Here is a 19202-nt window from a genome sequence, read left to right as displayed (position 1 = left end):
CCCTGTCTGACTCCCTTTACCTCTTTCCAGAACATTTTCTTACATTCCCCTCACTTTACACTCAAATTCCTTCCAAATTCCTCATCCACTCTCTTCTTACTCTCTGTTACTAATCTTTTCACTTCTCTATTCCTTTCTACATATAACTCTTTCTTCCGTCTCTCAACTTCTTTCACGCCCCTATTTCTCAACCATTCATTATATGCTTTGTTCTTCCGTGCCACAGCCTGTCTCACCTCTTCATTCCATCATGCTGTTCCTTGCACCCCTTTTCGTCTTCTCTTCACCCCACACATCACTTCACATGCTGCACATATTTCCTCTGTGAATATCTTGCACACACCTTCCACGTCCCCCATCTGCTCCAATTCATATTAACCTAATCGTTCCTCCACTTCTCTCTTATATTCTTCCTTTTTCTCATCCTCTTGTAGCCTTTCCAGTCTCCTTGCATCTACTCCTTCCTCCAGTCCTTCCCTTCTTCTATTTCTCCATTCTAATTGGACACTGATTCTGACCACCACCAAGTGGTGGTCAGAAAGTCCACTCCCCCAGCCTCTATCTGCTCTTGCATCCATTACACATCTTTGCATCCTTTCATCCACACACACATAATCAGTTATTGCCTTCCTTTCAATCACTTCACCATCCACCCTTCTCATCACTCGCCATGTATACCTGTGGATCATCTTGTGCCTGAAGAGGGTATTGGCTATTACCAACCCCCTCCTGGCACAAATGTCCACTAAAGCACAACCATTCTCATCTATCTCAGCAGGCACACCCCACTCACCAACTACTCCATCCACCTTCACATTCCCTACCTTACCATTCATATCACTAATCAAAAACACTTTCTCATTCCTTTCAAACTCTTCCATGCACACTTCCACATTTGTCCAGAACTCTTCTCTCACTCAGCTTGCACAATCTTGTGTTGGCACACACACAAACACAATCACCTACATTTATAGTCCAACTTTCTGTCTTACCCACACAATCCTTGAGCCAACTGATCCATACTCTTTTATATTCTCTTTCCATCTGTTACTCACAACAATACACATTCCTTCTTTTGCTCTCTCATTCTCACCTATTTCTGCACATATTCCCCATCCATACTCCCATTCTCTCAAACTCTCATCTCTCCATTTAGTTTCAGTTAATCCACATACATTCACTTTCGCACCCTCAAGCATGTGGACAATCTCTCTCTCTTTCACCACATCATTTGCACCCCTTACATTCCAGGTCGCCATCCATATCATGTCCTTTGTATGGTCCTTAGTCGTCATCTTTTGGTTAGTCCTGGTCCGAGGCTTCTTGTTCTTATTTTTAGTTAGTTGTTTTCCAGGGAGGGACACTAACCGAGTGATGTTATGATGTTACATACATATATATATATATATATATATATATATATATATATATATATATATATATATATATATATTCCCTCCTTCCCCCAAGGTTCCCACAACACATGAAAATATCTCTCGACAAGCACTAGTGGCACATATCACAAACATTTTATTATAAATCATTAGTAATCAACAGTTGTCTAAGCAAGGTATAGTACCTGTCCACTGATGTCCATCATTGGCCGGCATCCTTACATCACCTGCACACCTGTTGCTAAGGTATCGCTGACATGCGCTATGCGCCCACATCCCACAATGAACACTCATGACACATATCACAAACATTTTATACAAATCATAAATAATCAACAAATGTTTATGTTACAGTACCTGTCCACTGACGTCCGTCATTGCCCGGCGTCCTTACATCACCTGCATACCCGCCGCTAAGGTATCGCTGGCATGCGCTATGCACCCACAGCTCACAACGAACACTCGTGACACATATCACAAACATATTTTATAAATCGTAAATAATCAACAAATGTCTTAGCACGTTACAGTACCTGTCCACTGACGTCCGTCGTTGCCTGGCGTCCTTATATCTCCTGCACACCTGCTGCTAAGGTATCACTAACCTACACTACACACTCACAGAATTCCTTCATGGACACTTGCAGCACATTTCACATTCGGTGTACACAAAGTATAACTTCTCACTAAATGTCTTAGCAAGTTACAGTACCTGTTCAATGACACACGTGGTTGCCCGGCATCCTGATGTCCCCACACACCTGCTCCTAAGGAATTGCTAACCTACGCTACGAACCCACAGAACTTCTTCACGGACACTCGCAGCACATTTTATGTTCACTGTACGTGAATTATAACTTCTCACTAAATGTCTTAGCAAGTTACAGTACCTGTTCAATGACATCCGTCGTTGCCCAGCACCCTTACATCACCTCCACACTTGCTGCTAAGGTATCGCAAACCTATGCTACGTACCCACAATATCCCACAATGAACACTCACTGCCAGTTTCACGTTCATTGTACATAAAGTATAACTTAGAGTACCTGTTCAATGATGTCCGTCATTGCCCGGCGTCCTTACATCACCTGCATCCCTGCTGCTAATGTATCACTAACCTACACTATGCACCCTTAAATTATATCTTCACGAACACTTGCAGCTCAATTCATGTACACTTCACACTAAATCATATGCAAAAACATGACTACCACATTTATTCCACCCCTATCTCTGCAATTATTTACGTTCCTTACTACAGTACAACATGACCGTGATGCAGCACTTTTGCCTCGGGATTTATGACACTCCGCTGTGTTGGCACACACCACACTCCTTCACGAACACTCACAGCATGTTGGCCTTACATTTCACACAAATTCATATGCATATACAGTATGACAATCACAATAGCCATGCTTAAACACCTCTAATAATCCCTTTCTGACTATGGCATACAGGTAATGCCTGCCCCATTCCAAACTATGGCTATGGCATACGTAATGCATGCCAGTTCCAATATATCACAAACCAAGGCACTACAGCTTTCACACACTATACAGTTTAGGCATTGGCTTTTCTATATACGTATGTGTAGTCACAGCATAGGGTCCAGGGGATGCAGAGTGGCGAAACCCCGCTACAGTTAACACGCGTCTTGCCCCTAGGCCTAACGACCAATAATGGGCACCATTTCTTCTCAAGATATATATCTATGTTCCATCGACAAAATCACTTCAGATTATGCTCAGAAATAATATACTATCACATTCAGTCTATTGGGGCTTCAACTCGGGCAGGAGGGGTAGAATTTGGGCGATTTAAAGGGACAGCACACATGATGCAGCCTCACAGCCTAGCTTTTTGTTATAGACTGAGGTTTCTTGCTACAGGCAGCCTCCTGGGAGGCTGTACAGTGTTGCCAAGTCTTTACCTCGGAAGAGGAACACACCTGCTAGAACGTGTCCAAATTTGACGCAAATTGGCCAAAAACTTTTCTTTTGATGGTGTTTTTTCTGCTTTTTCACGCGATTCGCATCAATGTGCGTTAATCTGCCAAACCACAAAGAACACGATTCAGGTCAACGTGCCTGGGAGGGCTAATAAATTAAATGCTACTGCATTTAACCCTTGTGGACAACTATATTGTAAATACATGTAAATACTTAAGAATTTTTCATTGACTTAACTGCACCTGCGTGGTCGGATGATTTGCCCTTACATGAAAAGCAGATGAGGGTTTAATACATATTTACATAGATAAAGGGAATATTCGGCTTTAGTTTAATTAAAACTAAGATTAAATTAAGTTAGATTTGCCTTGTATATTTCATGAAGTAATTTAAGTGTATTTAGCCAATTGTAATCACTAAATATTTGGCATCTCTGAATCCTATGAGGGAGAAGAGACTCGTCATTTCTACCACTCTGTTCCCAAATCAAACTGCATGTTGTAAAATATGCACCTAAGGACACTTGGAAGCCCCAGGCAAACCAGCCGAGACCTCACACCCATCATCAACTGTTATTCTAAATATATCTAGCTAAGTACTTTATGATCTAGCCATATCGGGGGGAACTAGCTAGGATAGAAGGAGATAATTACAATTGGCTAAATACACTTAAATTACTTCATGAAACATACGCACAAAATATTTTTTTCACTTAGATATTCACTGTAATTTGGTTACCAAGTGTATGGTAGTAGTATGAATGCAGATAAAAGTATGAACAAGCAATTGTACAACCAACTCAATCAAGTTAGCAAAAAAAAAAAAAAAAACATGATGCTTACAGATGGTGCCGGTGGTGTCATCGTAGTCAAACTTGTAGAAACCCTTGAAGGAGTCGATATAGTAGAAGTGTTTCCTGTCAAGACTCCATGTCATCCCATTGGAGAGAGTCACCTGTGGCAAAATGGACTAGAGTACAATATGGTAGAAAAATACTGTTTGACATCGGAGTGAAGGAATTAACACCGATCGACCATCTGGGTAACTGACTTTATGACTTTCAAGACCAGCTACAAAACCTCAAAATCATCATTATCATCAACATCATCATCTTGACCTTTTATCCACCTATAAACGTATAAAATGTATTCAGCGACAATGGCTGGCAAACCTCACGCGGTATTATGTTCATGTGTACGTACAGTACATGAGATATGAAAAAGATTGACTAGTATTAACCTATTCAGCCCCTGAAGGTAAAGTACATGCCGTATTTTTCTTTTTGCTACTAGATGATTTTGCTCATCTTAAATGAATCCTTTACTAGTGAAGAGACAACATGAAGGTTAAATCTATCCTTCTTGACTGAAACGTTTCTCCAAAGCTGAATACAGCAGTCTGGTGGTAGAAGAATGCAGCAGACCCATTTTAAATATCAAATGATTAAAGGGATAAAGGAATCTGCTTTTCACTCCTTATAGTGTCACTACAGTCACTCATAAAAGTTCGTGGGTGTCCTTGTGAGTGTGGGCCTGTTTGGGTCCCCACCCCTTTCTGGACGGCGAGTATGTATAACAACGTGGCTACGCACACACCCATACACACGGCAAAACTGTGACGCTTATGTAATAAAGTATGAAAGGATTGTGTTTGTCAGGCATGTGTTATGGACAGTCATAATCAAGAACATATTCAATGTGTATGATAAGATATGAAGGTTGGAGCCCCTTCAGTGTCTAACTTTTCATTAAGGAAGTGAGCAGTGACGACGGTAGTGCAGGTCGAGATGCATTCTGATAGTTGAGAACATTTTCTTCGTATCCACAATAATAATGTTGTAAACCAGTACGAACTAAAAGCGCACAGTACCTACCATTAAGCATATCTTCGTCATACCGTATATTCCTTCAAATATCCAGTGAAAACCAAATCTGAATAATACGAAATAAAACATTGTAAGTACACCAAGATTGGAAACAACGAGCAGTGTAGCAGTCTGAGCCGGCCGATTTTGCAGTGTAACAGCTCCGACTCTAAGACAACACTACTGAAGGAAAAAACACGAAGCAGGTAAGAAACTATTCATGTGATAACCACAGGAAACAATTGACCTACTTCAATTGTTTCCTGTAGTTATTACGTGAATAGTTTCTTACCTGCTTCGTGTTTTTCCTTCAGCAGTGTTGCCTTAGACTGCGGGCTGTTCCATTCCGAATTTCGCCAACTCAAACTGCTTCACTCCTCTTTGTTTCCAGTCTTGGTCTACTTACAGTGTTTTATTTCCTGTTATTCAGATTTGGTTATCAATGGATTATTGGAGGAATATATGACGGAGATATGCTAAACAACGTCAATGGTAGATACTGTGCGCGTTTACTACTTACTGGTTTACAACATTGTTATTGTGGATACGAAGCAAATTTTCGAAACGATTAGAAAGCATCTTGACCTGCACTACCGTCGTCACTGCTCACTTCCTTAATGAAAACTTAGACACTGAAGGGGCTCCAACCTTCAAATCTTATCATACACATTGAATATGTAATTGATTATGACCAACGATAACACATGATTAACAAACATAATCCTTTCTTTGTTTATTACATCAACGTCGCAGTTTTGCCGTTTGTATGGGTGTGTGGGTAGTCACGCTGTTACACAGACTCGCCGTCCAGAAAGGGGTGGGGACTCACACAGGCCCAGACACACACACATACACACACACACACACACACACACACACACACACACACACACACACACACACACACACACACACGGACCCCCACGAACTTTTATGAGTGACTGTACATTGCACTCTGCCTCCTATTCATCAAGACAACTGCTTTCTGCTGATCCATAAGTAACTGCTTTCTGCTGATCCATGAGTCTGACACACGTTTCAGTGAATTTCTCAGTAACATATATGTTGCCCTCCATGAAGCTACATTATTCCTGGCACATCCTTTTTAGCCTAGTTGGTCTGTTTTCACCTAACTGAACTGGGTCACTACCCCAGCTTGAATACTAAGTTGTGGTTGTATGAATATGATGAGTCTTAGCCATGAAGTAAGAATGACTCTCCTTGATGACTAGTAAAATCAACCATCCAGTCTGATTACACCTTACCATCAACCAAGCTAAAAGGCATTAGGAATCTCTTCTTTCCTTTTTCTATTATTTTTTCTCACATCGATTAGATCTTTAGTAGACTCAAGTGTTTGCCCCAAAGATAACCACAGTATGAGCCAATAGGTCTCTGGTTATCTGTACTTCTTATGTGCTCTTATGTACTTTTCGTCAGATTAAAATGTACATGCTAATCTTCAGGTAATCTCCCATAATTTCTGAATTAACACTCTGCCACCCTTTTACGAGTATTGTATAGTGTAGCGAGCTTCATTCAATCAATCAATCATGGAGGGGCAAACACCGCTGGGTACACACCCGCACTCACCCTCCAACTCCACCCACGCGGGTCCCTTTGTGCAACCCTCCATGCAGCGACTCTTCCTCGTCAAAGTATCTTCCGACTGGAGTGATCGACCTGCTTCAGCCATGAGTTACGTGGCCTTCTCCTTGGCCTCTGGAAAGCGAACCACATACCCATATAGCTGGAGTTGGCGTTGATGTATTATGTGGGTAACAGGCCTCGATTCAGTCTCACAGAGTAGTCGCTCGTTACACTCCAGGTTTTCCAGTGATTTCTCACGATCCTCCGAAGACACTTAGTAACAAACGAGTCAATTCGCCCCTCAAGTCACTGTTTAGTGTCCATGTCTTACAACCATGAAGTAAGACAGGGAGCACCAGCATCTTAAAAATGCGAACTTTCGTCCTTCTGCACCAATAACGACAGAGCCAAATATCCGACCTGAGTGGATCCATAAGCCCGTAAGTGAGACCAGTGCGATGAGAGATCTTACTGTTTGATCTACCATTGTTATAGACCACACCACCAAGGAGTGAATCTTTCCAAGACGTCTATATCCTCATCACATGCTTGGACAGACTCAAATGTTTCATCCAACAGGCCACCAAAAGCCTGGGCCTTGGTCTTGGCCCAAGAGACCTTTAATCCAAAGGCTTCTCATTCTCTTGAAATTCTTCGAGGGCACTCAGTAGTGTCTCCAGCAAACCCAGCTAGTATAACTGCATCATCAGCAAAGTCAAGGCCGCTAACCTTGAAATTGCCACTTAACACCCCAGAATGGCTTCAACTCACAGGCTGGTCTCACTCCATGCATGTGTTGAAAAGTGTGGGGGGCAAGGACACACCCCTGTCTTACACTAGAGATTACTGGAAAGAAGTTAGATCTTCACCTCCTTCCCCCACATTTGACAGCACTCTCAGTATACAGTACAAGCCAGCAGTCAGCCGGACTATAGCTGTGGGGATCCCACAGAGTCGCAGAAGTTTCCATAATACCTCCCACTTTACTGAGTCAAATGCCTTCTTGAGATCCACGTAGGCTGCCAGCAGACCTTGTTGAAACTCAAGACAACGTTCCACAAGGACTCAATGAGCTTGGATACAGTCAACAGTAGACATCTTGGGTGTGAATCCAGATTGCTTAGTCCTCTGGAACTTTATCAGATGATCCCAGATATGCATCAGGAGAATGCGAGCAAAAACTTTGCCCTACACACTGAGCATTGTAATACCACGGTAGTTACTATAGCCATGCTGGTCTCCTTTTCCTCTCGAGATAAGAGTGACCAAACCCTTTGTCCAGTCAGGAGGAATGATACCAGTCTGCCAAATGGCTTCTGGGACAGCATGTAACCCCCTGATCATGGCTATGCCCCCAGTTTTGATCAATTCTGCTGGGATGTCAATATCTCCAGCTGTTCTACCACTTTTCATCCTAGTCACTGCCTTCTTGATTTCATCTAGAGATGGTACGGCTTCGTCAATTGGTGGAACAGCAGTCAATAGTTGTACACCAGCCATCGGAAGCTCTCCACAGAGAGGTTTAGCCATATACAGCCGCTCAAAGTACTCAGCCCAACAAGCTCTATACTCACTTGCCCCTGACACAAGCCAGCCATCTGCTGTCCAAACAGAGTTAACCTGAGATCCTCAGTAATTTCCATGACATACCTTCCCTTGCCCCTTCTCAGTGAAACTCGTATCTGTCAAAACAGAAGTCTGTGCTGTTCCCAATCCCCAGTCCGTCTGGCAGCACGACTCTCCTCAGTTGTGCTCAGCATCCCCTGCGAGATGAATCCACCTTCACCTCTGGCAGTTTCCAAAACACTCATCAGTTGCTACCAAGGAGAAGGTTTAAAGGTATCACAATGTTCAACAGGATCCTCAACAGTGCTGAACACTTCAAACCGATTTAAGACTGCCACTGCATACTCATATGCACACTCCACTGCACTGAGTTTCTCAAGATGGAACCATTGTTGCTGATTTAAAAAAAAAATGACAAGTATCCCAAGCCCTTTCATTCTGTGGAGCACAAGTGCAATCAGACTGTAGGATTAAATTAGCTGGTAACCTAATCACATTTTCATGCAATCATTACTAAGCAGCCTATTTTTTCAAACTGTGAGTAGTCCAGTTCTGTTTGGTGAGAGGAGGCCAACTGTACACTTGAGATATATTTACTGCTGTAACATAGTTCCTTAACACCTTCAATCAGAGGACATCTTTATTTTCTAACTACGGTCAGACGATTTTATTCAACATCACGACTTCTTAGCAAAAGGGTTGAAGAATGCTATGGCTAAGGCCCTAGTCACACTGTAGGTATGACTTGTCGCAAACCTCCCGCGACCTGCAAGTTGTGGGTGGTTTTGGTGAGGTTTACGACTGGTCTTCATATGTCTCGGTCCAGCCGCAGGCTACCATGGCGACCAAAAAGTCGTCGGGAGGTTTCTCGTGCTGCATTAAAAACCTTCCCGCGACCACCAATGTCGTGGCATGGAAGCCGCCCGGTGGGCACCTGGACTGCGTCCGGCTGGCTTACGGACTGCAACTGGTCAGCCACACCTGATTTTTAAGTGATGGTTGCCATCCGGACGGAGGCCAGTCGCCACCCGCTCTGTGCGGTGGCATCTGCACTCCGTCAAGACGATGACTGGACTGCGGCGGCCACCATCCACAAGCCTCCTGTCTGGGGTGGTGGTTGAAGTCCCGCCACCGTCCAGCCGGCGATTGGTCGAGCAACAGGTGGTGGGCTGGCCTGAGACCGGCCGCCGGCCAATCCACGGGTGGTGTCGGTCTAGTGGTCGTGGTCTAAACTGCAACAGGACGTGGACTGGCTGCCGTTTGTTGGCGACCAGCCAGCCACCCGTCGGTGTCTTGATCTGTGTGTACCTGGCCATGGTCGCCGTTCGGCCGCCAACTGTACGGACGCTGGACGGACACTGGATGACCACCGGCAGCCGATCGGTGGCATGACTGCTCAGAGACCTCTGTGGTCGGGGAATGGTTTCACGATTTTCAGGTTTGCGACAAGTCGTACCTGCAGTGTGACTGGGGCTTAACCTTCCATCCTGAAAAATCTCTCCTAAGCCTAGTCAGACCTGCTGGCTGTTGTTATAATTATTGCTCAACTTCGGTCTGTCTGACCGAGCAGATCCACCGACTGCAGGTAGGCAACTGCACGTATGGGGTTGTCCCATAGGTTCCCTACACCACTGATGTTGTCTAAGTCTTTGTGTGGCATGTGCTGTGGAGTGCTCCGTTATGTATGTTATGTTGTGTGGGCCTGTTCTACAAGCAGGGCACATGTCATCTGTGATTACACCCAGCCCAGATCTAGCTGGTAACTGAGGTGGTCTGGGTGATGCCCTAATCTAAGCCCAGCTAGATGAACTTGCGATGGGTGGATGTTGGCAGGGATGTTGTACTACCCTGTACATGAAGTAATCGTGTAAGTGTTTCTTCGTTGCTTCTGTTGGAAAGTCTGAACGAGGGATATAGGTATAGAGGGTTTGACAATATTCTTGTGGTGATTGTTTTGTGCCTAGGTGTGTTTTGGGTTTCTTTCATGTAATGATAGGTGTGTTGTGTACTGGAACAGGCTGCTACATAGAAATGTGTGTCTCTCATATCAAGGTAGTCTCTGACAGGAAGGACTTTAGTTTCAGAGTGCAAATGAGCTGTGGAAGAGGTTATGGTGCAGCCAATGGCGATGAGTAAGACACTTTTTCATGGTTTGTAAGGTGATGTAGTGAGTATTAGATAGGATGGGATCCCTAGTCTGGGAGGCATAGGGAATCTAATCTAATATATTGTTTGTAGAGTACGGAGAGTATTTCTTTTCCCAGAGTCTGGCCTTGTGGTTGCCCTGCGTGCATCGAGTCTGGGTGTGCACTACCTCTTGATGTCTTGTACGTGGCTCCATTGGTAAAATAAAAAATAAAAAAAAAATTAAAAGGATTTGCCATCTGACTGAAAGAGTTAATCCTCTTCTCTTTAATCACACTATATCAATAAATCAAATTATGCAACGAGTAAGAGTATTTATTCCCGCGCTCACGAAGCGAGAGCATGGTGTGTGTGTGTGTGTGTGTGTGTGTGTGTGTGTGTGTGTGTGTGTGTGTGTGTGTGTGTGTGTGTGTGTGTGTAAACAAAATGACTCGAACATTTTAATTTAATTTAAACAGTCTAGTGGAAGGGTTGAGGGTCAGCTAACGAGTAAACCTATTGTTTTTAAAACATAGATTAATTGCCAACAGCACAGGGCTAAGTATTGACTTAGCAAAATCAGTTTGAACAGTTTTGTCCAGTTTAAACCAAACTTGGGAACGGGATGTGGGTAAGACACGACTGACGTGATTCAGTTTGGAGAACACTCAGTCAAATGTCAAAAACATAGATTAAATGCCAGCAGCACAGGGCTAAGTAAAATATTGACTTAGCAAAATCAGTTTGAACAGTTTTATCCAGTTTAAACCAAACTTGGGAACAGGATGTGGGTAAGACACGACTGACGTGATTCAGTTTGGAGAACACTCAGTCAAATGTCAAAGTCACAGGACATGGCCAATTTTCGGCCTATGCGTGTGTGTGTTTTAGCAACATGGCTAACAACTCTGATCTGATTTCAACTCCATTTGGTGCCAAGCCTGAGGACCAGCCAAAGAGGAAACCGATATCTTTGAACATGTCAAAGGTCAGAGTCACAGAACAGAATTAACTAAAACCCTTTTTATCCTAATTAGAACTTTGTGGAAAGGCTAAGGATTATGCAAGAATAAAGAGATTAAATTTTGAGAACAATCACTCAAAGGTCAAAGTCACAGAGATATCTCACAGCCCAAGCTCACGGGGTAAAGTTTGCGTCGTTTTGTTGTACATTTATAATTGCTCCAACATGCTTGCATGCGTCGGCATTGGTCACGTACTGGCGGCTCTCAACGCTGTTCGATTTCTGGCATCCTCCCTATTCAGTCCCTATTCAGTGACCTGATTTTTTTTTTTTTCTGACTCAGGGCAAAGGCTTCAAGGCCTATCTCAAGACCCAGTAGTTCTCTTACACACCTCCACATGTCACCATTTCAGCGCAAACACCCACCATCCATATTGAATACATGCTAGGGCTGTCTTATACAGTTCTGGTGTACCGGTATTAGCGGGGGTATTTTTACATGTCGACAGGTCCTCTAGTAGATCAGTAAAGTCTGTTTTTTTTTTAATTAAAATTTTCATACTGTTCCCTGCCCCAGCCGGGATTTGATCCTGGGTCCATTAGGACTGCAGGGAGCATCTCTGCCGATTCAGCCACCGCCTCCCACGTTTGGAGGAAGTGTTAAGGGTCAGGCAAGAACGAGAGGGTTCCATTCTGAGCAATAAATCAGAGATCAAGGTCACAGGACAAGATAAAATTTCTAGCCATGCATGTTTGTGCATAAACAAATTAATTAAAACATTTTTATCATTTGATTTACATCAAACTCTGTAGATGAGTTGAAGATCATTCAGGAGATTGACCTGCTGTTTTTAAAAACAGTAGGTAAAAGGTCTCTTACATGGTAAGGGCAACCTAAACAACTTTTACCCAGTGGAGACTAAACGTTGTGGAAGGATTCAGGTTAAAAGCAAGGATAAAGATATTCAATTTTTAGAATAATCTCTCGAAGGTCACGGTCAAGGTCACAAGGAAAGGAATAATTCAAGGTCAGTGGGCAAAGTCAACTCAGACCCTGAGTTGGTGGAAGGGTTAAATGTTTGAGAAGACTTTTGTTACTTGGTTTTGAACGTAATGTGTCAAAGATCAAAGCCACAGAGCACAGTCAAATATTTGTCCCTTAGGCCAGTTGGCTGGTGAGGGTGTTGCGCTGCATTTTGTTAAAATGTATTTTTTCGAGGAGAATACACGGTAATGCTTTCTCTTCATCTGTTTCAACACCCGTGCAAGCCGAATATGCAGCAAAAGTATTTTACTGTTACGTATCTGTGTGTGTGTGTGTGTGTGTGTGTGTGTGTGTGTGTGAACAAAAGTTAGTCTTAATCCGACTCGGGCAACACTTTGTGGAAAGGATGACAGCCTTCCCGGGGTTGACCTGTTGTTCTTGAGATCACTGAGTCAAAGGCTAAGGCTGCACGGCAAAATGATCTTATTATTTTGATCTGATTTGGCCAAAGATGAAACGCACGAGGACATGGTTAGGGTGAAGTGGTTCGATTTTAAATGCAATTTATCTAAAGTCAAGGTCATCTGTCAAAGTCAAAGATCGAACTTGTAACTTAAAGTTTTCGTTCGATTTGGAAATAACTACATGGTTGGGTTAATGATCAGCCAGGGATCGTTCAGTTCTGAGAACATGTCAAAGGTCACTTTGAACCGATCTGATACAGCACTATTTGGAGGTAGCTTGGTGAAAGCATTGAGGATCACGCAAGAATCAATAATTGGGTTTTAGATCATTGGTCTAATGATAGTCATGGGACGAAGTCAAATAGCCGGGACTTATACCAGTTTTTAGGTGCAGAAGTAGCACTCTCTGAATGCTCCTCCGTTTTTAAACTAATGTAACATCCTATCGTAAAATGTTTGGTGCAGACGAGATCTTGGTCAAACTTGTAGAGGCCTACAGTGTCATATTCCAGTGGCTCAACTTTCTCATTCAATTCGCATTCAATTCCTGTAAATATATTAACATTAGTAAGATGTGCTGGTAATATTCTGACTATTGCATCATTACAAAATTATGTTAATGATGGCACACTTATTTTTCTGTAAGTCCAAGGTAAATTAAAGTTATGGATGACAGTTATAATTACTAGCATGGAAGCAAAGTTTGCTGTCGATGTTCTGGCAGAAACAGGGCCGCCGACAGCCATCACCAGGCCCGTGACAAGATTATCGACAACCCCCCCCCCCCCTCCCACTGAAAACTTTGCTGAATATAGTGTACACAAAGTCTAGCGCAACGACTAGACTGCTCCTGAACCACTGTGAACAGTGCATTGATCTACTGCCAATAGAATTATGGAGAACCATAGAACCTTCCCCTACCTCTCTACAAAACAACGATAGTAACTACAAGGAATTATGTAAAGGAAAATTAGAAAAATACTATTATTCAAGGAAGGAAACAAATGAATACAGTATAATTTACTATCCTGTGGCATGTATTCCTGCAGTACTTCATACAAACAAACTACACTCCATTTATTCAGTACATGATACTCGATATAATTTCCACTCTCTTAGCACCATCTTGGAGGGCGCGGGCCCTCCTTTGGGCCCGGGCCGGGGGAAATGTTCCATGCTCCCCCCTCCTCCCCCCGTCTCCTGAGCCCAGGGCAGAAAATTACAATGAGCGGCCCGACCTTCCCGTATCATCACGCTTTTTACACAATAACTTTTTACCTAATAAAGTAAGAACAGTATTTTTTTGTTCGATTGCTAGGCCTATCAGTTCTATTTTGTATCTTAATAACAAAACCATTAACGCACCATAACTCTGCAAATGGGAAAACAGTTACAAAAGCTTGCTAACTTGTTATATGCTAAAACGCTCATCACACTGGTAATGATTTAGTTGTTGTTGTGATGACCTGTAGCATCGTGTTTATTTACCTGCCTTAGACGATTGCTTCACTGAAAAAATTGTCCCGTGGTGATGATGATGATGGCCTATTTTATTTACTAGCTTGGCAATAGATGTCTCCGCGTATTTCACTTACCGTAACTAAAGCTGTATTATGTTGTGACGGTTTGGAGATGATGATGATGATATTGCTGTTGATGGAAACGGGATGACGATAACCATAACACCATGTTTACAAACCTGGTCAGAGCAGGCCCTGCGGATCATATTTGGTGTTCCAGAAGGGATAAGCAGGCAGCACATAGACAGTGCACACCTCTGCCAATGACTATACTAGACGGCTCTAACCCCACCCAAATGTAATTAAGTAAAAAAATTCCATTAACAACCTTTGGGATTTCTTGTGGACAACCAAACGACAATAGTCTTGCAGCGGGACTGGAACTCACATAACCACCAATACTTAACCAGCTATTCTGTGGCCCATGACCCACATATCCACGAAATTTCACTGAAATCCGTTAATAACTTTTTGAGGTATCTTATGGATAAACAAACACACAGACAAAAGGGTTAATATATAACCACCTCCCAACTTCCTTGGCGGAGGTAGTAATCTGTGGCGACGGTGTGTGTGTGTGTGTGTGTGTGTGTGTGTGTGTTGATTATGGTGATGATGATGATGATGTTTACTAACCTTCTCAGTGGTGTCCCAGCGATTCACACTTGCCATCATTGAAGGTAAAATCAGTAGTGATGGTGTGTAGCGTGGTGGGGCTGACGCTGTGTGTGTGTGTGTGTGTGTGTGTGTGTGTGTGTGTGTGTGTGTGTGTGTGCGTGCGTGCGTGTGTGCGTGCGTGCGTGCGTGCGTGCGTGCGTGTGTTTGTGTGTGCGCGTGCGTGCGTGCGTGCGTGCTTGCGTGTGTGTGTGTGTGTGTGTGTGTGTGTGTGTGTGTGTGTGTGTGTGTGTGTGTGTGTGTGCGTGCGTGCGTGCGTGCGTGCGTGCTTGTGTGTGTGTGTGTGTGTGTGTGTGTGTGTGTGTGTGTGTGTGTGTGTGTGTGTGTGTGTGTGTGGTCATTATCATGACCACGAAGATCATGATGATGATACTGATATTTACTAACCTGCCCATAGACGTCCCTGCGGATCACACTTGGCATCATTGAAGGCAAAATCAGTAACGATGGTGTGTAATATGGTTGGCTTGACGGTGTGTGTGTCTGGGTCTAAGGGTGACCATCGAACCACGGCCAGTGTGTTGCCCAGACCAATCATCAGCAATTCTGGCTCACCTTCTACCGGGATCACGAACGTCATGACTAAATGCTCCCCGCCATCATCTGTTGGATATAATACGAGTCAAACATACAGTTGCACCGCATATTTAACGTCTTCAATCCGATGACGTATTTTTAATTCCCTTAATAGTGTATATATATATATATATATATATATATATATATATATATATATATATATATATATATATATATATATATATATGTATGTATATATATATATATATATATATATATATATATATATATATATATATATATATATATATATATATATATATATATATAGGTGGGGGCGCTCACCATCCACTAACTCGATGTAGTGCTGCTGTCGGGTGTCTACCCTTTCCTCTCCTCCATCCTTCTTTCCTTCCATCCTCCTCTGACTTCCTTTACTTCATTCTTTCCTTGTCCTTCTGCCTACGGGTAACTTTACACCCCCTCTTCTGTCTTTCTTTCCTTCATTCTTTCCTCTTCCTTCTGCCTCTGGGTGACTCTACACTGAGTGACAAGCCAAATGGTTTCCTGTACACCAGGAAACTATTTACTACGCTGGATGGTAACTATATAACCAAATTTTGGCGCATGGTGGTTTAGTAGGTAATTACTGTAAATTCGGAGATTTGCTCGGAACACAACATCAGAAATGGAGGATGCAATAAAGGTATGCTATAAAAGGCCAGATGAAAAAAATACTCTAGCTGCTAATTCCCTTCTGGTTCCTCTCTCTTACTCCTCCCTCTGTCCCCTCCCTCCACTCCATAGAGTCCCTCCTTTCTACTCTCTTCCCCCCCCCATCTCTGCCCCTGCCCCAAAATGCAATATCTCCTCCTCCCTCTCTCCCTCCCATTTCTTACCTCTCCCATTTCATCTCTCCGCAACCTTTTGCAACACATTCATTATTTTGTGGCACCAGCATGTTTGTCTCATCGTACATTTTATTTATTTCTTTATTTATGTATTTCTTTATTATTTGTGACAGTAAATAAGTCATACAGACATAGCATTTAGTCTCATTATCAACCCAACTACAACCATGGCTTATAATTAATATTCCCCTCTAATCGCTACAGTCCTCCCTCCGTTTTCAGGTCTGTATTCCGATGTCACTCCCTCCCTTCATCCCATTCAGTCCGTCTTCCCAATTCTTCTCCGCATCACACTCTCTTAGTCTTTTCTACCCTCTTAACATGCATGTATTGTTATGGTGAAATGGATATATGTAAGACGTCACACACCCTTTCATATGTATTGGACTAGATATACTCAGATGAATCCATTCCTAACGGCCCAGCAATTCCTGTTCTCGTGGTGCGTTATCAAACTGAGTTCCTTTGCCCCACGTAATACGCATACATGCTACCTGTGAGAGTTTGATTGCAGCATGCCCACGATTTTTATGAGATATGGAGATCTAATGCAGCATGAAGTATTAGCAACAGCAAGGGTGTTTTTATGGCTGGAAAATCACACATGGTTTCAAACCTGCATTATCAGAATTACAGTCTCAGTACCTGGAACAATAGGCCATACCTCCCCCTGTAGCATATACTGCAAAATCTCGCGTGAGACGCATAAATGAATCTAACATCAATCTCCTCCCATTCATTCCCCATTGCTTATTTACTCCCGATATGTTCCATCAGTACGAAGCAAAATTACTGTTGGTTCTCTGTCCTCAGTCACTGAAGCTGGAAACCCTTGACGGGGTCTCGATCATGCGATGTTTCGTAAGCTAGGGTGGTTTTAATATCCTCAGTGTGACCATATATACCCATATTAGATATTTCTTACTGACTTGTTTTTTTCCAGAGTTTAAAGCCACCCTGTAACTAAGTATGTTTTGTTAAAAGCTTGGTTCTAATATGGGTCGTCAATAATAAAGGAGTATCGTGTAACAACAGGTATGTTGCAGCTGTTAAGGAATGAAGCTGGCAAAGGTGAGAGAAAGAGAGAGAGAGAGGAGCGATTGGAAATGAGAGAGAGAGAGAGAGAGAGAGAGAGAGAGAGAGAGAGAGAGAGAGAGAGAGAGAGAGAGAGAGAAGGGGGGGGGGGAAGGGTAACAAATTGGGGAAAGACAACGGTAGGGAGAGTGGAACGGAGGGAGGGCTAGGGGAGAGAGACTAGAAAGGAAGCAGCATTACATAGCATACTTTTATTAACTTCTGTATTTCAGCTGGTTATTACCTTCGCAAGAAATATTTTGTTCCGCTCAAATCTCCGAATAAACATAGGCCATTACAATACATGTATGTCAACTCTTCTCCGTAGAGTATTACTAGACACTCATGCTCATATTATGTGTGCTGCCATAACGCGAATCTATGCCGCCGTCTATACATTTACAAATAAATGTTACTTTGTATTTACGGGTACTTAAAGACATAAAATTCATGGTCATTAGTCGTTGTTTTCGATTACTGGTTCTGGTACTACCGAGCACCAAACTCCCTTCAATATGTGAACCACACTATGATTCTGAATTCCGTGAGGTTCATTCATGAACATGCAGAAGACTTGCCTGGATGGGACAACAGATGTTAGCCCAATGCCCATGTACCAAGGATGGGATGGGGAAGGAGCAAGGAATATAGAGTTACGATGAAGTCCCATTCTTCACTGATGCTACGATGTAATCAACATTGATGCCATATCGTCGAAACTGAGGCAACTACCAGAAAGTGGACTAGAAAACGGACTTGGATAGGTGTTTGACTGTACACAATTTTCATTTATTTAGGCAATAAGGTCCATTCTGCTTGGATTTGTATAAAAATAAATAATTTGCTTTGTATCTGCGTCACTTCCTTATTCTTGCTTTATCAAAATATAATAATACACAAGCCACAGAGTTCTAAATGACATTCATACTATTTGGCTTAACTGGAATAAATTTATTTTGGTTAAAGAGTTAACAGTATATAATACAGAAGGAAATATGGAATGAAACACACACGCACACACACACACACACACACACACACAGACACACACACACACACACACACACACACAGACACACACACACACACACACACACATACTGTACACAATTACTTACTAATTCTGAATTTAAGCACAGACGTCTCTAAAAGCAAATGCCCATTTTACTTCGCAACGATTATCCATTGGCAACGTAAGGTACACAGAAGAAACTGGCAAGAACCAAAATATTGGTGAACATATATTGCACAGTGAGTACAGGTACTGTACATTTTGACCTGTGAACCGTTTATTGATGTGCGTATGCTTGGTAAATTATTTAGATAGTGTCTGATTAAAATGTAAGCAAACCCCTTTTGAAATATAACTCATCTAGATAGTACTGTAATAATAATAATGATAACAACAGCTCTCCTCCTCCCCAGGGGGAAATTACACCAGCCGCTAGCTGATACATATTTAGCGGGGCTCGGAATATGACCTTGACCTTTACCTACTTTCACCAATTTCGAATGAGTTTCATCCCTACTACACACCTGTAAAATTTTGTGATGATATCTGGAGCTGTTGCGAAGTTATCATAGTAACGGACTCACAGAC

At 42.7% G+C, this 19202-nt stretch overlaps 1 protein-coding gene across 1 annotated transcript in view; it reads right to left on the bottom strand.

The window, feature by feature from the left end:
• Window positions 1-15695, bottom strand: part of LOC145408083 (regucalcin-like) — an 81738-nt gene extending 66043 nt beyond the window's left edge. Inside the window, exons 1-3 of the mRNA XM_080278892.1 lie at window positions 15486-15695; window positions 13350-13450; window positions 6894-6908 (exon numbers count right to left, since the gene is read on the bottom strand). Of these exons, the coding sequence (XP_080135018.1) occupies window positions 6894-6908; window positions 13350-13450; window positions 15486-15678 (309 nt within the window). The 5' untranslated portion in view covers window positions 15679-15695. The remainder of the gene's footprint in view (window positions 1-6893; window positions 6909-13349; window positions 13451-15485) is intronic.
• Between the last annotated feature and the right edge of the window lie 3507 nt (window positions 15696-19202).

This window comes from Coenobita brevimanus, chromosome 8 (assembly GCF_032717465.1).
Source record: "Coenobita brevimanus isolate Jiangsu-jjx chromosome 8, ASM3271746v2, whole genome shotgun sequence".
Classification (NCBI taxonomy): Eukaryota; Metazoa; Arthropoda; class Malacostraca; order Decapoda; family Coenobitidae; genus Coenobita; species Coenobita brevimanus.
Note: the sequence above shows the minus strand (reverse complement) of the source record. Positions and strands in the feature narration are given on the sequence as shown.